A 23,972-nucleotide genomic window follows, 5' to 3' on the forward strand; every position below is an offset into this window, starting at 1 on the left:
CTTGAACAGGACTGTACATCTTTCCACCATCCATTAATTCATTTGAGTGTTGATCAAAAATATTTTTTTTTTGCAAATGACAAGATGGTATCTCAATCATCTGGATTTATTTATTACAAGACTGTTTGCAAACACAAACCCTAAACACAGGCAGCTCTAAAGTCCTAATACTGGCTGTAATGTGTCTAGGGCAAGTGTGTTGTCATAGTTGGACTCCATACAATAGTTTAAGAAATATTTTGGGTCATTTGAGTTTATGTGTTCATACTACATTGTACAGTAATATGTTTCTGAATCAACTGCCCAACTCTATCCAGTAAATCAAAATAAATGTAGTATATTGAAGATTCAATCAAAAGATTTCACCACATGACACATTTAATATTAACAGCTACAGTACATATAATATACAGTAAGCACAGCATTAATCAATTATTTATCATAATTTTTTTGTTAATGATTCTTTGCGTACAATGCAAACAAGAAAAGTGGTTCAATTGCCCAGTATAGTTTAATAGTGATGTCTGTAGAATGCTGTGCTATGTATGTATTCACCTTACCCAGAGTAAATACTGAACAATAAATGCAAACTAAATCCTCCCAAATACCAGTGGTAATTGCAGAAATGACAAAATATGGTTTAAGTTTTACATGTATCAGCATACTGCATGAGAGATTCTTCCTTTGTTTAATAAACTTGTTTCTAAAATATATCCCATAGACCATAACATGCAAAAGACTGGCAAATTCCATCACCATTTGAAAGTTAGAACTTACAAATCCATGTCAGCAAGTAGTAATTTAATTTTAAACCAGTTTTGAAACAAACATTATGTACAGTATTTGGAAACACTTTAGCTATTCAATGAAGATTACATTATATACAAAGTGCGTTTCCTTCATACAGTACATATGCACTTTACCATTGCTACAAGAAAAATGATATACAGTATGTCAGCATGAAGCTCTCCACTAGCTCACAACAAAAGCAGTATGGTTTAGATTTCAATGACTGTTTGGTTAAATTTACCAGTACTGTACACCACCCAAGCACCAAAATAGCCCTACTGAATAGCTACAAGTAACTAGCTACATATATAAAAATATATATAAATAACAGTATCAAATGTACAATACGTCAGGATACAGATGAGTTTTCCAGAAAAAAAAAATGCAGGTCAATTTCCATATTTATTGCTTTTTCCATGCATGCATGATATGTTAGGAAAGTAATTTGCTTAATATGAAGAGAAAAGGTTTGAAAAGTGCTGGAGGTTTAATGGTTACAACCAAACAGACATGAGACACATTCTAAAAAGAGAGAACACATGGTACAAAAACAATGTTGGCATCTTGGCTGACATTGTACAACAGAGAACTTTAGAAGAGGATTACTTGATAATGAGACCATCGGAAAGCTGGATGATTAGTAAAACCGTCACCTAAAGGCTCCAGTGATCAAACAGTTTCTGGAAGTGATGAGGTGGGGAAAAAAACTGATCGTCGGAGAAATAACGGAGATTAATTACGTAGAGATGTGGGAGGAAGAAGGAAAGGAGGAGAGGGGGGAAGAGAGAGTTTGAGAGAGCTTAAAAGCACTTAAATAAGACAATGATGATGAAGCAGAGAATGTGAGCGATGAATATTAGAACACAAATGGAAATGATGTTGTTGTGACATATAACAAGATCACATTTCTAACGTTCCTTCTCCATAACCATTGAGAATAAAAAAAAATGTAGATAATAATAATAATAAAATGTTAGCAAAAGCGTGGTCATGCACTTCATTTGGGATTTGGTACACATGAAATATAACACAAATGAAAGTAAGGTACAGTACCTATGGCAGCTGCTTATTTGGGAGTTCTGAAAGATCATAAAATTGGTATCAATTTAAACGTTACATCATGTATTAATATTACTTGACCTTGGCAATTGTCTTTGGTATTTAAAGAAATTAAATTTAACTTTTACGAATTAAGTTTTACTGTAGACATTAATTCCATAGACATTCCATTTTACACACAATTCAGGCTGAAAACACAAGCTTAACACTGATAAAACAGGCAGCAAGAAAACAGTGTCAATACAGAAGAACAGTCTTATTATGTCTAAATAAACTTCAATGCACCATGTAAGAAGGGGAAGAAATATATTGTCATAAGAACTAAATGTGTTGGAACCCTTTAATACAGTAACTTCTAAAATTGAACACACAATTTCCTCCCAAATTATTCTGAATAAGTCTTAGTGGATAAATATTAATTGAACAAACCAATTTCTCCTTCCAGGATAAAATGCATCAATTTTTTTGACGGGAATCAATATAACATGGTTCCTTGAGAGATGGAGTCTAATATTCCAAACCGCAACAGTTTAACAACTTTTGTATTCAAGAACCATCCTACAGTACATTCATAACCATTCAATCAAATTTCTTTTTGAATTTCTATGACTTTATCTAGTATATATTGTATCCAAAGGGCATTGAGTTTGTATTCGACTGTCCGTGGAAGATAGCCTGCAAGCCATTCATGACAGATATACCAGACAGCGTAAAAACATTTTAGTAGTGTTGATCTTTATAGTAAATACGAATATAGTCCATGTTGACATCACATTCACATGTGTAATGTATTAAACATATAACATGTAAAATGCTCCCAGTTACTGCCCTATCCCTCCAAATGTAAAGTTGTATAACTTTCTCATAAAATTTGCATGGCCTCTCAACAAAGATGGCTAATGATTTTAACTGTTATCATTCGGTTTGATTGATATTTAATCCAGCGTTTAAATAAGCCTGACATTTACAGCACAAGGTGCAGCTGTTCACTCAAGCTTAACAGCACATGTAGAAACAGCTGGACTATATCATAATACATATAAGAGTACTACTGCATTAATAGTTAGAGGATAGATACACTTTGTGAAGGAACATCCACCAAACTACGTACACATGTGCACACAAACTATATTCACTGCACTGATGCAATCCTTCCTGAAAATAATACAAACTACATTCCCATGCAGACACATGCAATGCACAGAGACATGATGTCGGAGAATTAATAGTTTGACAGGATGTACATAATACAGGGGCACCCCACACAGTTAGCCTACTTTTATATTAAACGCACAGTACAGTACCTCTCACATCAATGCAAACCAAATAACATCTATCTACAGCAGCTGGAAGGTCCCGCTGAGTATGAAGTACTGTCTTTCAATGTTCAGTGAAAAAATCAACAACATAGTGTAGGAGGTTACTGTACTCATTGATTTAATTTTCAGATCGATGAATTTTATACTACTATTTCTTACATCCTGTACATGTACAGTACAAGAGATTTCCATTAACCTCAGTTAAAGCTGGAGCATGTGGCCCATGTTTTGCCTCCCTGTGATTTTTGGGGTGATCTGTCATACCCCACTAGCTACAGTAACAATATGCACTATATAATTGTTTGGACAGTCTTTACAAGGGAAGTGTGTAGTCACTACATGCTCTAATTGGAATTCATGCAAATGGTTTTGAACCCTGCTACAGTAATTTTGATACTAATAATTGACGAAAGACTGCAGCACAATACATATTAAACTAGAATCTATTCTGTCCAAAGTTTCCGAAAATAATTTCAGCTCTTTCCAAATAGCTTTTCAAGAAGACTTACCATGAACATTAACAAAAGTTGTTTTTGGCCAAGTGGTTATACGAAGGTAAGAGTCAAAAAACTTCATCTTGCCACAGTTAAAGTACAGTAGCCTAGCCTACATGAGCCTAGAGCTACTCAAATTAATGGACTGTGGTATGGTCAGATAGGCAAAGAAAGTTCACATCGAACTAGATGTATCCTTTGGTCATATTTAGTGTTGGCTTGCATGCACCGAGTGAAGTGCCCCATGGTTTATGGGAGACAGGCCCCCCTGTAGGGACTCAACCGACTGAATCAACATCCGAGTACTGATTGTTCGGAATCATACATGTACAGTAACATGAGTTCTTTCTAAAATTACATAGAGTACTTGGGGAACCATTTTGTCTGGAGGATATGAATGGTTCCTGACCATTAAGAAAAATACAACACTATAAGTGAATCTCTGACTACATCAACAGCTTTTTTTCATGACTAGGTGCGCAGTGCTTCAAACGACATATATCTTTTTGGTTTCGTTTTTGGTTTCGAATTGTATGAAGCATGACAGCTCGACCCAGGAAACAAGCGCATATATTTTGGGCATTCTCGAGACTCACTTATTAACCTGGGACATTGTTCACTATCTGTTAATTAGAGACTTGTTTCAAGCTTCCTACTTCCTTAGTCTATTAAATATGACTGAATCCTTACAATGTCACCTGGGAATCAGTGTTGGTACAGGTACTGTAAATTGTACTGAGTTGGTCGTACTCAGAAGCTACCACCACAATAACTGCAGCAACTGAAATTCAATTATTCATGAAAACTTCACACTCGATAGCAAAGAGTCTCAGCACACTCTTAATAATATTTCTTCTCTTTTAATCCACTGGACATCTTTTTTGAAGAGCTGAAAATGGAATGACCCCATGCATCATTTAACAACTTGCTTCACACTTCAAGACTGACATGAAACAACTATTAAACTACCGTGGAACCATTATATTCACAGAGTAAAAGAAGGTGAAGAATATTAAGAAGGGAACAAAACAGTCAATATTTCAACAGCACATACATGTATAATACAGTGTGTCAATTTTTTTTGGGCATTGTGATTAAGCCACAACCTCATTAGCTTTTAGCATGGACAAACTAATCACCTAGTCTAACATTTTGCAGTCCTTTAGAGGTCTGGAGTATCCAGATGGGGATCAAAATTACAAAGAAAAAAAATACTGGGAAAATCTAATTACAGGTAACCATATAACACATTTCACACATGCTGAATATCTTTCAAGCAAAAAGTAAGGAAAGACCTACAGTACCAACACTAACATTGACTTTAAAGTCGATAACTTCTAATGCTAATGAGAACTGTCACAAATAAGTAAAACATCCTATTGAATGGACGCGTAATGTTGAACCCATAGGATCAAAATTTAACTGAAATCACAAATCTTGCTATTCTATTGAATGTTTACAGTACTAAAATACACATGTTATTACATGTTCCACATTTTTTTTTTTTTAACTGATACTGCCACAGTGCAAACCCTTCAGATTACTTAACAAAAAATATACTACACAACACAGCACAGTACAGCAACCACAGAAGTGCGAAGGGAAATATATGTTTAAAATGAAGACACAGAAACAGGGAGAGACTAGTAATAATTAATAATCCTCAAAGGTTAATGCAAATCAGAAATTGAAACATATTGATCTTCTTCTTCTTCTTTTTCATTAACAGACTCAAGGAAGCCACTCCTCATTGAATGATTCTGGGCAGGAAATGATATTCAATGGCAGTAAACACACTCGCGAGCCAAATCAAACTTTATCCTGATATCACGACTCCACTATAATATTGTAGTCTACTGTTCAGATTTCACATGGCTAAGTATATACACTGCCTTCAGTACCTTGGAAGAGGAAAGATGTGCACCAAATTAATTGGCTACTGTAACTACTTCCTGATGGCTTAGAAATTTAGAATAAACTGCAGCATGTGTATTAAGAACTGTACAGATTCCGCAGGCAGTACATAACCATTGCATAGAGAACTCGTTCACAGTTCATCTTAAGTGTTGTAAAAATAGTTGAGCATTCAACATGATCATCAGCACTAAAGGCAATAAAATAACACAATTGATGAACAAAAAGCAAATGTTAGCGTTGAACATGCATTTTCTGAGTGCAACAAAAGGATACTGGCCCTTACCATAAAGCATTCTTGCCACTCATTCCTGTATCGAGCAATTAATTAATTAATGCCGTAATTGGGTTTCGGTATGTACAACACACATGTATGATAATGAGTGTTTCAGTACTTCTGCAGTACAATTACTATGCAACACTAACTGGTCTGCATATTATCTGGAAGCATTTTATTAGCAAACACTTGCCCTTTTTAGTGCTAATGATTTTCTTGTCAGTTTACCTCATAATGGTTAATTCATACTCAGAATGTAACTGGCTTCTGTACTACCTGACTATATCGGTCTTGTCCATTTAAACAGGATCATAGAATTAGGATAGCATTAAGCAACAACAACTACATAAATCAATAAACAAACAATATGCAAACAACTTCAAACTGCCATTCTGGATAATGCTTAAGAACAACAGAGTTTAATGATCTACCTCTTAATACTGTGCCCAAATTGGAGGGCCTGGTAATCTATTTGAATGTCTACTGTACTCTACTCACAATGATGAGCAAGCTTAATTGATTCTCTTCTATAACAAAGAACTTTGTTGATGTACTAAGGTACCAAGTTGGAAAAACAAGTTCTATGAAAAAGTTTAGATTAATCATTGTCAAAGCATAGATGACGATGAGTTACAAATTGAAACACACAGAGCTGGTTCAATTACCAATTACCACTATTAGCAGTCTATCCTTTATACAGAGCTGCATCCTGTACACGTGTATGAATACTGCTGGACTTTACCCCGTACAGCATATAATCCTCACTTAGCCACCGTGGGCTGTAATAGAGGAGGATTCTGGTAATAAATTATTGAAGCAAAATGGTTTCAGTTCGAGTGGCTGCGAACCAAAACGATTTTAGTAGCAATGCACAACTAGAGAAAACTTGACAAAATTTGAAAGGAGGTAAAAACATCTTTGGGTCTATGTCGCTGAGATGAAATTCTGCTTTGATGCAAGAAACGAGGCATCAATATAACTGTGTGGTGTGTCTACAATCAGGCCTCAAAACATGCAGTATGATATTAAAACACTCAAAATATGACTTTAATATTTTATGGGAAAATATATTTGATAGCAGCAAGGGTTATTTTATGAATTTACAATATAACCAATAAACATGGATGATATTTACTCATCTCAAACAAAGCGAAAGCCCCATTTTTAAAAAAAAGTTTTGAGCTGTCATAAGCGGTGACAGTTGTGTGAGCATCTACTGCAAATAAATTGTCGAAAAGCTTCCTGCATACTCAGTGATATTAGCTGAAAGCCTCTCCAAAGTGTGCGGCTACGTCAGACTTGCCCATAATTCAAATTTAATTTAATCTACTATTTACACTAACCAGCAACTCGATATTTTCTATATTAGTTTTTTCCTCATCTACGGACCGTTTGTCTACAGCACGGTTCAGAGGATTGGAAAGTTTACAGCCTTTGAACAACTACAGCGCAAAACAGCTTTCTAATTTTTAACACACAGGGAGAACTGAGCGAAGAAGCAACACTACACTAGAGGCTATACATATATATGGTACACACACACAAACAGATATTAACACTATATAATTAGATACATTGTAGAGCTGAGAATGCATTAAAAGCTGTGCAAGGAAGAATTCAAGCCTGCAAGCCAATTACAGTATTTCACACCCTCATAGAAAACTTACTATCTTTCTTTGATGGAAAAAATATTGGTCCCATTTGGGATTTTTATGAGATATTTGATTGGTTGAAATGATTGCTCTTTGTGTGAGGAGTGTTTTATATTCAAGTCAAGTAGATCGCAAAGGTAATCATAATAGTTGTAGAAGATGGAAGGTAATTTATATTTGGCTAATTGAGAAGAGGTGATTGTTGTTATGAACATGGATTAATGAGCTTTCAAAACCTCTCTGAGATAATTTATCCCATGGATAGTATTCGTGATACCCTTAACAAGCTCTCAATTATTTAGTACATGTCAGCTGAATTCATTCATTATTCAGCAAGCAAGCAAGCAATAACCTTTATCAAACCAGAGATGATAGATACATGTATGGAGAATAAATTGCTGGTACTGTAATGCTTTTGAAGAGAGAAAGGGAAAAGTGAGCAACAATGCAGTCAATTACTTTGTTCTAAATTTGACGGTCGTACGGTAGAATTGTAAGGAAACTGGATATATCACAGGAAATATCCCATTTACTTTAGGACAACTACATATATGTAGAATATGTACTTAGACATTTTTTTCAACCACAGCGTTGGTGAGCTCTATGAATCCTAAGGATTAAAAATGATTATTGCTGCCACTTACAGGTTGATACTTTATCTTGGAAGGGGCTCAGGAAATGACTGTAAACCTTCCCTGACAAAGATACTTGCCAATGAAATGTCTGTAGCATGCTGTCATTGAACATCTTTGAACAGTACAAGTATTTGCACTAATCGTTGCTCTCATTTACAGTTTGTTCGATATCAACATTTTTAAAAACCAACCTTGCTTGCACCCTCCCCTTCACCAATGACTGTGAACCTGTCAGCAAAATCTCTCTTTTGCAAACAGCAGCTTAGTAGTGAGGAAGCAAAACTAAAATAAAAAATTGACATGTGTACAATACCGAGTATATATACACTGTACGTCTGCAACAATACTACTGTACTGTACCTGCCAAAGTATGGATGCAAGCTTCGATTTGTTATTCGGTTTCATTTAGAAGTGTTATGTTACGATAAACAGTGCATTAGACAAAAAAAAAATTGTTATGATATGCACAGTACTATGAGGCATAAGGTCTTATTACATTATAAATTAATATTGCTTTCAATGGTACAGTACCTCAGTGAATGGACTCCCACACTGTAAGCTAAAAGATTTAAAGATAAATAAGTTCTGCGTCATAAAACTCTGACACAACAATTCAGGTTATAATTAGTTAATAATCAACTGTGTTTGAAAGCAAGCTTGAATATATATATATAACGTTGGCAAATAAAGTGATCTGTGATAGCAGTGAGTCTCTTCTTTGTTTTAAATTTTGTGTTCAGTATGTAAAATAAAAACAAACAACAGAGAATGAACAAGGTAGTGTTAGTATCTGAATGAACCAAGAACTAAGGCTAGACAAACATCTTGTGAGACAACTGTTTCAGACTAGCAGTTCCTTCAGGTGACTGACGAACTAGTCATACCCTTGAAACGGAACTTTCTAAGAAATCCCTCAGGAAGGGCTTTCATTTCAAAATTTGAAATTAACATCTCCGAATGAAAACCCTGAATGGTGTATATATGCATGAAGGATTAACTCTCAGATCCATCTTAAGAATCCACAATTTTCCTTTTTTTCCCTTTTTTTCCCTTAATGCACGTAGGGATGTTACAAAATAGACATCTCAAATTTTGCAAAACATAAAAAGAGTTTCAGTAAATGCATTGATTACACTATAACACTATGGATATATTTAGTAATTTATCTATACTAGAGATCTGCAGGAACAATACATGCACAGTAGGTAATGATCATAATTGTACAGATTATGTACAGTATAGTAAATGCAATAACGCAGATAGCTATCATATATTTGAACAGTCCAAATCAAATCTGTCTATCTAGCCTTGGTTTTTGGCAATGTTAATGAAGCAACTAATGATCCTCCAAGCTACAGTAGCTACAGTAGTCAATAAGTAGCTCTTGGATGAGAGACAGAAACATGAGAGGTTACCACCAGTCGTGTTCGTCTACGTACATGTATGCATTCAGGTGTTTACATGGGGTTAAAAAAGTTCCTTCACAAAACAGAACTATACAATAATGATTAGCATTCATTCAAAATTCCAAAAGGTGCTAAAACATGTGCAGAATTATGATAAACTAAAAATGTCTAGGCAAACACTTCAAGATACTGGGGCTCCAGGGAGTAGATGGGCACAGTATATGTACATATAATATGTAGAAAATATCAAAGTCAACAAAAGATTATAATCTGTCCTATAACGTTTTTTCCTGCTTCTGCTTTCTTGAAATATCACATATCTAAAAGTTATTTGGAAATCAATTATGTTTCAGCAGACTATTATGCAGTAAACAGTCTTGAATTCTTGTTAGTACTTGGGGCAATTACTTTGTGTTATTTCTACAATACTATTACTATAGGTACCATACGTTTGTATTAGTACTACCCGAGCACGATAAGCAAGTTTGCAGCAAATTTTGATCTACTGTAGACAACCTGAAGATACAAAATGCAATTGTGTTAACAACGGCAGAGTGTAACCAAACAAAATGGAAGTCATACAACTGTTTGACCAGCTGCTTGAAGAACAGATTCTACTGTACTCAAAAGTTTTTTCTTTTCTCATATATTACACAAAACACATACTGTACCGTAACAGAGATAAACAGGTTGTATCTTTAATTTGCCTAGCCGTCCAATAATTTTTCAAGATTTGCCACAAACCAAGTCGCAATGTACCGAGTCGTACCGAGTCGCAATTCTATAGTTTGCTAAAAATTCTGAATTTTTCGACATCACTAATGCATTGAGAGAACTACTGCGATACAATGCATGTTAACCTAGAAACAATAATAAACTTATTAATTTGTCTAGGCTTTGGAAATTGCTTTCACAAATTCACTGCAAAGTTTGGCTGACTTTTTATGTGCTGAAGTATGTGCAGTGTGCAATAATATCTTACAAAGTTTGTGCTGCAAATCTCTGTTAGCCCAGGATATGATCTACAAAATGGGAAGTTGTTTTTAATTGAAAGATAGAAGTGTGCAGCAAAATGATGAGACGGTTTATATGAATAGAAGGGTAAGAACATTAAGAAGATACTACAACCGCATTTTAAGAAGCAGATGATGCTCCAAAAACTGGCATGTTCCTCTGCCCTCCTCATGCACTACATTAAGACATACAAACATGTTATCCTAGCTCAATTGGTGAGCCCAAATTGCAGCATTACAAGCCCATACTTTTAGCATTAATATTGTATATAAACTGTACTGCCAAGTCAGTGCAAATGAGTGTACTAGTACTGTACTACATGATGACTAGATTAAAGACACATACAGGTATGAAGTTTGACTTGCATCCGATAACAATGACCCGTGATGATCGTTCAGGAAAAAGGCGTCATACAGAGTATGTTGCATCAGTCGGGGATTGTTCACGATGAGGAAAGGTGGGATTTCTACATTAGGAAGCTTTATTTCAAATACCATTCATAGTGCTATTTTTAACAAATTTACTGATAACGGTCTAAAGACTATCTGAAAGGTACCCCTTTTTGCCTAATTTTCCCGATTATTTATGTCTTTTGAACATCCACAGCACACACTTAAGTGTATAATCTCAATGCAGAATTTTTTGTCCTTGTTGTATAAATCTGAAAGAACTATATATCCAATAAGTTTCTTTCTCTTTTCCTTCAGAACTAAAAGTGAATCCTACAAGGCCCCAGGACAACTTAAGAGAGACCGGAAGCAATTAGGGCTGCGCAGTGACAGAAAACCTATTAAATTAGCCGAATTATTGCCCCCCCCCCATCCCCAACTAAAGTATTTGGTTAAAGTTTGAACAAATAGTCTTTAAATGAGTACGGTCCTTTCATTTTCATAAATTTGGGAATCATGCCTGCCTGATTTTCCTTTCTTTTTACAATATCAAAATTCATTTATGAAATCAGTGAAAGTGATGAATACAACTCACACATGATGGTAATATATATAGTATGCCCAGTCCAATAATTACGATATGGTTATTGCACCCCACGTCCCTGATCCACCACAAAAATGACCTCTATCACTTGGGGTCGGCGTAAATTGTGCAAGATGTTTTTAAACCAACTACTGTATTTTAAGCGGTACATATCAGCGGAAGCGTGGTATAGACAGACACATGAAGAGGCGAGTACGAAAACATACCATTATATACATGGATCAGACGATAGCATATGAAATGATACCAAATAATACATTGTCACTATATCTAAGAACTCATCACAAATAATTCCAGGCTAGAAATGAAAAGGTTCAAACTTTCTGCACAGTTCTTACTTTTTGACTCTTCTGTTTTTTTTTTTTGTTTTTTTTTGTTTTTTTCTGTCATCGCATGAGGTCTAACATACATGGAGTTAAACAAAGACTACAGAGAGAAGATGCAATGCAGGAAAAAAACAAAGGTCAGTTACAAAGCGATCATTTTGACAGTTTTGGTATGTAGATGAGAGAAGGTACAATAGCACATGCTGACTTCTGTATTACAATGTGCACAGGTTTAGTATATATGACCAAAGCTGAGGTAAACTGGACTCACAGGGAATCATTCTCTGTTCATTTTCTGGTCCATTATGTACATTTTACATTCTGGCTAGAATTATCCTAGCAAAACTTACAGGAAGAGCATTCAAACCCGTCTCCAGGCCGAGAAATAGAGAGGGATGGCACCATCTTGAATTGAGGACGCCCTAAACGTTAGCCGTTAAAGAAATAGCTCCACACGTAGAAAGCTGTGATTGCAACATGTAACGCAAATGTCAACATTGTGTCTCATATCAAGGGTAAATAGAGTGTATTGTACCTCATAGCCAAAAAACTGAAAGCTTTATTATTGCAAAAAGCTCACAAGAACTACAAAAAACGATTAAAAAAAAACAAAAAACCAGTAAGTTAAAAAATTAATAGCCAAAATCAAATCTATAAATGAAGTGTGTTAATATAGGATGTTAGATGCAGGGCTAATGTCTGTTTAATCAAAAAAAAAAATATATAAAAAAAAATCCATTTTCTTTTCTTTTGTTTTTATTGTAGTCCTGAGCATGCTTTGGTTATTTCTTTGTTTTACAAATGATACCATATGGAGAGAAAGTGAGAGAGAGATAAAGGTCAGGTCAAAAATACAGAGAATACATGATGGATTACGGTATAGGCAGGCCCTGCTGGTAAATTCCATCTACAGAATAATGAATGTCACATCCCAATTACATGCAAGTTTAGTTCACGGCCAGATGCAATAGTTAATACACACGTAGAAAAAAAAAAGGAAAAAAAAAAAAAAAAAAAACTAGGATGGATAGGGTGAAAAATAGGTTGTTGTGTTTTTCTTTTCTTTTTGGTATTTGGTTGAGGAGAGAGAAAGATACAAACAGAAAACAGAAAACTTCCACAAACACATGGTGGAAACATTTATTTAATACTACAAGTGGTAAATAGCGAAATATGGGTAGGAGGATAAAAAAAGAAAAAAAAAGAAGCATGAGGGAACACTGAAGGAGAAGTGAAGGAGAGAAAGAAAAAAAAAAGGAAAAAAAAAAACAGATACAGCCTACTGATAAATGCAAAAATAAAAAAATAAAGGAAGCAGTGGCAAAGAAATGGGATATAAGCACAGTGTGTGCATGGAAATCAACCTTATTGAGTGCCATGGAGGCACAAGGATAGTATCCACAGCTGTAAACGAAAAAGGCAAAAGAATGGAGAGAGGAGACTTGACGGAACCGATGGTACCAAAGGAACAAGAATGTTTTGGTTGGTTTCTTGTTTTCGTTTTAAAAGAAAAAATGAAATGAACTATCCTGCCACTTCACTTTGTCATTTTGACATAAACTACGCATGCATCGCATTTCTTATGGGATTTTTAATCGATACAGAAGTTTCATAAATCTGTCGTATTAGCTACAGTACGCTTGAGGTTTTGGGTTCAGCTAGAAAGCCGATTTGTACAAGCGACGATGAGAAATGCAACGATGCTGAAATTGATCACTGCTTCGAGAAGTTGGAATCGGCATAAGGCCATTGATAGATACAATCAATAAATTGTTGGTAAAATTCAGATTCTAGCAGAAATCACCTGCATGAGGAAACATTTAGTTTCAAAAGTATTGTCTTGATACTGCAATACTGTAAGCAAAATTCCAAAATGAAATGGCAATAGTAAACTGTGCTAATCTTTGCATGCATCCTGTTGAACTCCAAACTGTCTGTCCTGTTCTGCACACAGACAGCGTACAGCAATACTAACTTCAGGACTTAACGGCAGGGAAAATGCTCCACTACCATGGTGAAGCCATGAACCGTCACAGTGGGGGGAGTAAACTGTCAAAAATATTGGAATAAGTTTTGCAATATTTTTTTTTACCTCCATGCAAATTGCTTAACTCCAGGCAGCAAGCTCACAATCAATCCATGATTGCACGCATCAAGGTGGTGCACAATTTATGCAATAATTCCAACGTTAATATTACTTTAAGCCTTGAAATTCACAGTGACCAGCACTTGTCCACTGTACCATACGCAGTACCTCAAACTTCAAACAAATCATGAAATTCCCAAATTCCTTGAAAAAATACAAAAATTACAGATAGTTTTTCACCTTTGTAGTTTTGGAAATATGTCAATTTGAAGACAAAATACAAGACTTATAGTGCACACCTGTTTTCATTTAAAAGAAGGATGAGAGAGATAGTGGGAGGAGAGTATAGGTTGTGTGATTACAACTGTTGTGAGGCATGAACTACACACGTGGCTAAAACATTTTTTTCCCCAGCATTAAAGCTAAATCACCTTTTACCATGGAAATTACAATAACAACAGTTTTGAGATCACTGACATATGAAAATTATTTTTAGTTGACTCCAAACTGAATTTTCACTTCTTGTGATATAATTAAAGTAAGGTGGCAGTGAAATTTCCCTTTCAACATACTTCAATTTTGCACAATTTAAAATTGTATTTTTAAGTCTTTATTCAGGCAACTTCCTTAGTTAATACAATGCATTATCACTGAGTATTATTTAAGTGTGCAGTGTCTGAATTGGAGTAGGATTTGTATACATGATTACTGTAGCAGAATTGTCCTACTGTTTATGTATACCTAAAAAACAGGTATGAGCGTTCTGCATCAACAGTATCAAACATTCAATTCATATGACAATAGTTACACATGATAAAATTTAATAAAAAACCTGCAAAAGAAAAGATTAAATATAGTACAAGTTTAAGCGAAAAGCAAAAACGCTTCGGTCCTTCCATGAAATGACGATTACTACATGTATAACATTTCTGATTTGAATGACCCCACACCCCTCAAAACCCCACAAAAGTTAAATTTGGTGTTAATGAAATGAAGCACCTCACTTGTGTTCCACTATGCTACTCACCCCCCCCCACACCCCAAAGCATTTAAAAGATATTGAACAAACAAATGAGAACTGTTAAAAAAGCAAACAATGTTGGGTAGAGGTAAGTGTCTACATGAGGGTGAAGGATTACAATTGTTTACAAAATGAATATTTCTATTTTTAGTTGCTCAATGAATATATGTCACACACTTACAATATGACATTCCTGGCACAAAGCAATCCTGACTTTCTTTTTTTCATTTTTTTTTCAACTGATACAACGCTCTGTAACATATCACCACACCACTGTGCAACCGACTAACATCACTAGAGAAAAAATTATGCAGAAAAAAAAAAAAAAAAAAGAGGGAAAAAAATAAAGAGAGAGACAGAGACAAGAAATGGGCTGCATATACTTACCCCTCCTCCCCCAAACAACTCACAAACTGCTGTTAATTAATACCAACCAAAACAACCAAGATTAAGTTAAGTTCTGGTACTCACCTCAACTTTGACCATAAATACATATCTAGAGTAGTACCAACAAGGATATTTGGTTTTAGTGTATGAAACTGAGTAGGACATACATGTAAACAATGCAAATGTATCATTTCACATTCATGAGTAAAACTTCTCACCCATAAGAATACCGGTTCACCGCCAACCGACCTTTAAAAGCCCTTACATTTCCGTATTCCAAACCAGCCTTACATTTCAAATTCCAGATTTTGGAGAACTAGATAATAAAATCAATCTTTTGTTCCACATCTGTCTATAATCAACCACATGATGAACATATCTACTAAATTTACTTGCTAGGTACCATGAAGTCCCCACCCTCCCCCCCTCACATTTGGGAATGACAGGATCAAATTGACTAGGAGGAAAACTGGATTTCAACCAAAGACAAATGCCTTGATTTTTATGCATTTGATATGAATTGCAGCTACTGTAGCATTTGAAGTCACTCCCCAAACTTCTCATCCTTAACAATATAATTTATCCCTTACTTCAATTCAGCCAGATATTCTCTCCTCTAGCTCATTAATAATTAGTCCTGGCTATCATTTGGCAAAACAAAAACATATGGTTGAAATTTCTAGCAAAATTTATTAGTTTCTTAATTAAGTTCAATACCTTCTATTCTCTCTGCGAAGAGCACTCGATCGATATGAAATTTGATCACGTCTATGGTACATACACTGTAGCAGCCAGCTCTCTACCACTTAGCTTTCATATGAACAACGTTTGATTTATTAACCACTCTCCAGCCACACAGATACAGACCAATCATATTATGTCACCTAGGCATAAAAACTGTTTCAAACTCGGTATATTTTCTTCAAGACCGAGGTAGTAGAGTAGATCTAGGCATTTGCTAGAATTAATCACTCGTAGACAAAATATACCATGTTATTCGAAACCAGCATAAAATCAAGGGTTGATATACAGTATGCACTGTTGCATTTAAGACTGTTTGAACTAAAAACTTTGATCTCGTCTCATTTCACAATATTCATAAATCAGTTATTCATAAATCAGTTTGGAGCTCTAATGCAGCATAGTCTCCTTCCTCTCTCAGTTTTGTCTACAGGTAACTCAACCGATATTATAGGAATAAAGACAGACATTAAAGTAGGCTAATTCTTCTACATCAAATATACCGTTTCTTTACTTATTTACAACTCGTGATTTCCTCTTTTGTATGCTAGGAGTAGAAATTACGTGTCCTTATTTAATTTATTCTGATGGCATGCTAAGAACAGGAACTTGAGCCTTCCATTAGCCCTCTCCAAATAAAATAGTCTGGGTGATAAACATGCAAATTTTTATGGCTCTGTTGCACAATTGAACTGACTTCAGTTAAAAGTCCACCAGTAAAGTCAATAACAACAAGGAAATACTTTCACTTTATTTTGTTAACATACTATTTTTCGGCATCTCTACATACTTTTGGGCAATCATGCAGTAAGCTGATATGGCGAGAGCTAAGGATAACCTCGTAAGGGTACAATCCATCACCTGATCTTTGATATCTATTTTCCTCACTCTTGTTTTCTAGACACGAGAGCTCTTCCGATAAAGACTGTCTAACTGCAGACTTGTATGACATAAAGTTGTCCGACATTTTCCTTTTTAAATTTTTTTTAATACCTCTGCAGATTTATATACTTACCATGTAACCGTTTGCCAAGTCCCTTTCCATCTGACCAGCCACGCTTCCTCAGTAGGACCTCACCATACCTCTTCTCCTAAACAATGAAGGAAAACCATGTCACTACACGTGCATAATTGCACACAGTACAACTTCTACGATACAGAATAAAGCAAGGCTGTAAATCTATGCTTGTAACTCTACAGTATGCTTACTTGGAGGTATTTATAGTTGTCTGCATACAGTGCAGGAGCTCCTGATATTCAGGTGCACCTGAGTGTTTACACTTGCTTGACCTGCAAAGCTTACATGTTGATGTTTTGTTTATCAAGCATAACAGAGGTTCTCAAAATAAAATCCATATTTTGTAACACTTACAACAGAGTGAAATACTTTATGCTCATGAAGCTACTATAAGCTGCAACAACCACTTTATAAAATTTCACAAAAAAGAAAATCAAAAGTTACAACTGTCATGAGCACAAAAGAAAAATGAGGAAGGCAAACTATACCTGGTCATCTGCTACTACATGATTGGTACCCTTATCGTCCGGCGTTGTCTGCCCCTGAGACTGCATCTTAAGCGATTCTGACCACTAAGGTGTCATGAACAGTAATTGCAGTCCGTACAGTAAAGTTATTCAAAATGCAATAGACAACCAGAGAAGATGGCAATACAAAATGCCAAAAGTTCACCGGTTTCTTCAAAGAACAGTTCCTTCAGGCAATAACATCTTCCAAGTTCATAACCAGGAGTAGTAAACACCCAGTCTGTAGTTAGCTCAACTCGTAATTCAAGTTGTAGTTCAGTTCAGATTAGCAAGTCTGGGAAAAGGATTAAGAAGAAAGATTGAGCACTAAGTACTATAAAAGGGAGCTGATACATAATGTACTATACTATACTGTACTGTAGAAGGCAAGTTAAAAGTAACCCTATCGTATAAAGGCAGTGAACAAATGAGCCACTTGCCAAAATGTTGAGCGTAATGCATTTTTTACTCGCCAGTCGAAAATTCTACTCGCCATTGGCGAGTTGGCTACTGTATTTGTCGAGGCCTGTGATACATACTGGACTGTACTGTAGTTGGGAGCTAATACTGTACATACTGGACTGTACTGTAGAAGGGAGCTGATAGATACTGTACTGTACTGTACTGTACTGTAGAAGGAAGCTGATACATACTGTACTGTACTGTAGAAAGGGGGGCTGATACAGACTGTACTATACTGTACTGTAGAAGGGAGCTGATACACACTGTACAAATACTGGAATACTTTCATATTTGCTTAAATATCTTTGACGACATGGTAGCCTAACACTACACTAAGTTAACAGGGAAATCTAGCCTAACCATCTGTTTATTTGCTGAAATTGTGACGCAGTTATAAGATATCCATGGAATACTTTTAATATTGCTGTAACTTCGACCACATGGTAGCCTAACACCACACTAAGTCAATGGGAAAATCTTGCCTAACCATCGGTTTAAAAAAAAAAAAATAACACTGCGTAGGATTGCGGTAATAAATTAGGAACCGGGTACGTACTGTAGTTCCGCGTCGGTTGGGTACCCAGATAACCTGTGCAAACACTAATTTACTAGAACTGCAGAATGAAATTGCAATGGTCCATACACAAATCGATTGATATGCTTTATGTGTACTGTATGTACTAGCACTGCACATCATTATTATTTTTATGGCCCATACATACTAGAGTACAACTGATGTGTTTTCCCGTACCTACTGTACATGTATAAAGTGTGTATAGTGTACAATCTTATAGACCTAGCAACTGGCATCTACTGTACTCACTTTAAGTACTGTCAATACAATGAGCACTGCAGATCGTAATTGAAACAATCCATACATGTACTGAAGTACAACTGATGTGTTTGACTATCCATGTATACATGTAAAGTGTGCGAACAATAGTATCGATAGCAACTACTGTATATACAGTAGTACAGAACGGTGTCTGATCTATAAGTAATACAGTAACTATCAATGACTAAATACAATGTTGAAGATTGTAACTGAAGTGGTCTGTACTTTCCTAAGTACGTCTGATGTGTTTTTGACAGGACATAACAAGTGCACGTAATGTACAAGGCTAGGTTGAAAGTACTTATTACGATTTATATGTTTTAGTTCTGTTGATGCAACATGCTGCAGGTTGCAATTTTAATACTCCAAACATTGTGCATAAATGATTTGGTTTACATGCAAATTATCAAATTGCTGTAAAATGTAAACTTGGGACAATTATATGACATCAGCTTGGGTATGTAAGTGTGTGAATTATGAACAGTAGCTTTGTCAGTATGACCTCAAAAATGGATTAAAAAACGTGCTTGTCATGAGCAATATTTGCATACTCGATGTGAAATCTCAGATATTGCTTTGGGTGAACATGGCTGGGGATGTGTTTTAGTGCGTAATGAAGCTTATTACATTTCTGTAGCATGCATATCCAACTCATGTCCTGTCAGTTTTCATCACTTTTGTCAAAAGGATTGTAAAAACTAGAATTTAACTTACACTTTACAGTAAGAACCGAGTGTTAAGGCCTTCTGGACCTTAGCTTAACTCTCAAACTGAGACATACTGTAAGAGAATCTTGACTTAAGCTTAAATTATTAACATTTGAGATGTCAAAGGATCCCTTTGTCAAGCTTTGCTTAAAACCTGGTAAATTTTGCAATTTTATTTATCTACAAAAAAATGCCAGGGGGTGATATTTTTCATATTGCAATAGTATGTTTATAAATGTGTACTGCTAATGTACATGTAATACACTGCAAATTCAGCAATTGTCCAAGATGAGAGAAGATTAATTAAATATTCATTTTGTAAAGACTGATTTATTTTCTTGGCACGTGTCTTCTCTTAGAAGGATTCTACCCAATCCTAAGTACAACTACAATTGTATGATTTCCTGTCATCATTTTCCTGCTGTTTGAGCCAACAGACCTCCTTAAATTATACAAGATATACCTCAAAGACATCTTTTTGATAAATTGGAGGTATAATCTTCAGTGCTGACCAATTTGTGCTTGTTTTGCAAGGAAATCCCAGAATTGGATATTACTAGGGTGGCTACCCTAGGGCTCAGGTTACACCATTGAAGATGTTGAAAGAAAATAGGCCGTGGCTATTCTTACGACCAGGAGTAACAATTATTTATAAACTAATCTTACGACATCTGCGAATTTCCGGTTACGCATGCGCAGTAATGTAAATAAAGCAACTGCGCATGCGTAACCGGAAATTGTTGTTACTCCTGGTCATAAAAATAGCCACGTTAAAGTAACTGCGAATGCGTAACCGAAATTATTGTTACTCCTGGTTGTAAAAATGGTTGTGGCTATTCTTACGACTAGTCGTAGCAATTATTTATAAACTATTCTTACGAATTCGGCGAATTCAAGCGCAGTAAAGTAAATAAAGCAAATGCGCAGGTAGTAGGGGTAACCCTAACCTTAAACACTAACCTAACCCTAACCTTAACCGGAAATTATTGTTACTCCTAGTCGTAAAAATAGTACTCCTAGTCGTAAAAATAGCCATGTTATAGCAACTGCGCATGCGTATTTATAAATTATTCTTACGACTAGTCGTAAGAATAGCCACTTTGTGTATAAATAGGAAACCAGGACCTAGGCTACGTCCACTTTCATTCTAAACATACAGCAAACTTAGGTTATATAAATATATTATATTACAAGGCACATTTCAATTTTCGTATCAATGAAGCTGTCCCTAGGCCTAACTAAGCTAGTCATAACTTTACTGTTGGGCTTCATCAGACTTCAGAGCATATTAAAATAATCATCGTGTTGGCCTAGGCCTATGAGAGGGCAAACTATGCTGAATCCATATACGTTCATGACTTTCGATGGTCGTGAATGAACATAGCGTGATGTTATCGTCTGAGGACTTAGGCCTATATCTTAGTATAGGCTAGTTATGTAGACAGAATTTAGGCTACACTTTTATTACTACTGCGCACCAATCAGAGCTAGCCTAACATTTAGTATTGTTGCGCTACCTAACTATTGTACATAGCCTAGCCAAGATAAGCCAACTGCAGGGTGGGTTCGTTGTTTAACTCGAAAAACGAAGCATTTTCAAAGTGAATATGTAGCAATACTAAATATTATCTTACTGAGCACCCATTGTTCATCTTCAAGCTCGCAAACCAGTAATCGAATGTTGCATTAATTGCAATATTTCACCAGAAAGCTTACGACCCATCAATGAGAGCTGATGCTGGCAATCTTGTTTGTTAATCTTAGCTTGGCCAGCTTACACTACGTGCTAGTGTCGGATGAGAGATGAGCACGTTCAGCCGCGCATCTGGAATTCAGTTGTATAGTATAATACACACTAACGTCGAATACACAGCGAAGCCAAGTATCAATGAGCGCTAGCTTGAACTAGTGATAATGAAGAAACTACGGTGCAGTATACTAGCCATTGAGTGGTTGTATATGATTTGTGTTCTTTTCACAAGATTACTCTTTTTTTTTCGCTTTTACTAAGATAGCATGTTTGATCAAATAAATTGCGTTTCAAATTTTTCGCTATTAACTTCTTTTCCTATTTTATTAAGTATAACAATAACTAAATAATTATTTATAATTATGAGCCACCGCCCCTCCACTTTCAATCCGAAGAAAACCAGCTTTTGTTACCGGCAAAACAGAAATATAGGCTACATCATTCGTTTCCGGTTGTAGCTTCCAGGACAATTTCTAGGCGCTCTACACGCGTTGGCGATTATTAAAGAGCAACCCAGTGTTCCGAGTTAAACATGTGAAGTGGACGTGACAATCCGAGACTGAGTTGCTTGCGCATAGCCTACTTGAAAATGTGCCACAAGTTTGTACACTAAAATCACTCAAGTTTTTTCAAGTTAGCAGTTAGATCTTGGCTATGACTCATAGATGTGGAGTCGACGTACATACTGTATTGTGTATAGTGTGATAAATCTCTGCACTAGCGTATTTGCAGTGGTCTATTAGTCAAGAACATCTCTAGGAACTGATTTGCTAACCTCTTGTCCTGTAGCAAATTTCAGTCAATTACAACCTTTTTCCGTTTAAAAGATCATTTCTCTGTCTCCATACAGTCCGTTCCAAAATAAATCGAAGGGAGTCAATATAACTGAAGGGTAGGACAAATGCTGTTGAAACGCAACCCTTAAAGCGTGTGAAGACTCGCGCACAAAGAAACGTCTAATGCCGGTAATCTGACCTAGCTTCGAATGAGGTGTAACAAAAGTGTTAGACACCACAATCGATCCCAGAAAATACACACACAGCTTGCTACCGTCGGGTAAAAAGACACTAGTGTACAGTCAGTACATACAGCTACGGTCAGTATCCACAACACAGTGTACATAGCAGCGATGGACATCTCAGGTATAGATAAAAGATAACAAGGTATCACGTTTCATTACTGTCTGCATTTTGTAGCGACAAGTAAAATACTTCACTTGTAAGCAACGGAAAATTAACTATTTCAGAGGGTGGCATGCGGTTTTGGGCGAGTCTTCAATGCCCTTAAGTGGGTTACATAAGCATGGACTGGTAAATCTTTAAAAAAATTGTAAAACGTTTTCATCTCAAGGTTAGAAGACGGCGTGAAACGGCCAGCTTAAGTTGGGTCCAGGATATGATGAAGTCATATAAGAAGCTGTTAGTAATTGATTATTTCGAAGCAATCATGGACTTAATGGGGATTATTATACGCCTTGGACTTGAACCCTCCTATTGAAGGGTCATAGCCATCATGTATGTACGGGACAAGACTCTTCTGAGTCTGCCCAGCGACGCGAATGAGTCTCCCTACATAAAAGTAATGAGGTATGACTATAAGGCAAATACGACTGCTATTTTCTTAACGAACCGGTTGATATTAATTTCAAATCTTACAAATGCATGTAACAAACGGTCCCTACCGTTCACCGTAGATGCAGCATCAATTCAACCAAACTGAATCCAGCGAGACACGTCGACGAACTGTTCTGTCCAAATTCCATTGATTGTTCCCATGTATGATGTACTCTGTGACTGTGTGGCCAGCTAAGGTTTTTGTATACAACACACTGATCTGTACACTAAGTTAGTGTACAGATCAGTGATACAACACTGTTAACGCAGTGTTTCTTGCAAAGGCTTCTACTGTACATGGTGAGATTGTTGTTATTGCATAGTGAGAGGTATGCTATATGTGTTATACGTTCGTGTGTGTGAAGTAGACATGATGCACAGATGCAATGAAATGAGGCTTCTCAAGAAGCGAATAAACATCATGAAAGTTGCAAAACTTCACTCGACTCGTTTCATTATTAAAAAAATCGAAGGCGGAAAGTGGGTTGTCGTTAGTACGTTCATACATTACGATGGCATATAGTAGCTACCGTACTAATAAAACGCGTAACAATTTACTACTTAGTATAGCGCCGTTTGATTTCGTCGTCTGGTATCTTTTGCTGTGTGGTACCGGTACTTTAGGCCTGCTTACAGTGATTTAAATTAAACATATTTGTGTCCCTCCCCCTACCATATAGGATTATATATTTTGAATTCATAAACGAGAACGCTAATTACATGAAGCTTTCGAAAACCACAATGGCAGTGTCATGATAAGGGCTGAGTTCAACTGTTTAATGCCAAAGCGAAATTACATCATGACACAAAAAGGATTCACGGAGTTGGACTTTACCCCAGATGAACCCTGCACAGATTAACGAGAAAAAAAAATACATCACCTTTTATGGCCAACCGCGAGGATAAAGAAAGCCCAGACTTTGCTCGGGTTCTTTACGTGATTAGCACTGTGTCTGCAAAATAGGCAT

At 36.0% G+C, this 23,972-nt stretch overlaps 2 protein-coding genes across 10 annotated transcripts in view; one reads left to right on the forward strand and one right to left on the reverse strand.

The window, feature by feature from the left end:
• LOC139966442 (uncharacterized) overlaps positions 1 to 21,479 on the reverse strand; it is a 35,232-nt gene extending 13,753 nt beyond the window's left edge. Inside the window, exons 1-5 of one of the 9 annotated variants that reach the window (XM_071969441.1) lie at positions 17,620 to 17,682; positions 17,129 to 17,204; positions 13,243 to 13,282; positions 8,671 to 8,698; positions 1,843 to 1,868 (exon numbers count right to left, since the gene is read on the reverse strand). Coding sequence is in view for 3 of the 9 variants with exons in the window: in XM_071969435.1 (XP_071825536.1) it covers positions 17,129 to 17,204; positions 17,620 to 17,685 (142 nt within the window). In the remaining 6 variants the exon portion in view is untranslated. Of the gene's footprint in view, positions 1 to 1,395; positions 1,813 to 1,842; positions 1,869 to 5,861; positions 5,887 to 8,670; positions 12,556 to 13,242; positions 13,283 to 17,128; positions 17,205 to 17,619; positions 17,933 to 21,275 lie in introns of those variants that run through there. The other 8 variants (XM_071969442.1, XM_071969444.1, XM_071969435.1 and 5 more) reach the window with 8 other exon arrangements.
• Positions 21,480 to 23,895: 2,416 nt separating this feature from the next.
• LOC139966447 (cholinesterase-like) overlaps positions 23,896 to 23,972 on the forward strand; it is a 9,832-nt gene continuing 9,755 nt past the window's right edge. Inside the window, exon 1 of the mRNA XM_071969453.1 lies at positions 23,896 to 23,972. This exon is cut by the window's right edge and continues 305 nt beyond it. The gene's annotated coding sequence lies outside the window, so the exon portion shown is untranslated.

Source organism: Apostichopus japonicus, chromosome 4 (assembly GCF_037975245.1).
Source record: "Apostichopus japonicus isolate 1M-3 chromosome 4, ASM3797524v1, whole genome shotgun sequence".
In the NCBI taxonomy this organism is placed as follows: domain Eukaryota; kingdom Metazoa; phylum Echinodermata; class Holothuroidea; order Aspidochirotida; family Stichopodidae; genus Apostichopus; species Apostichopus japonicus.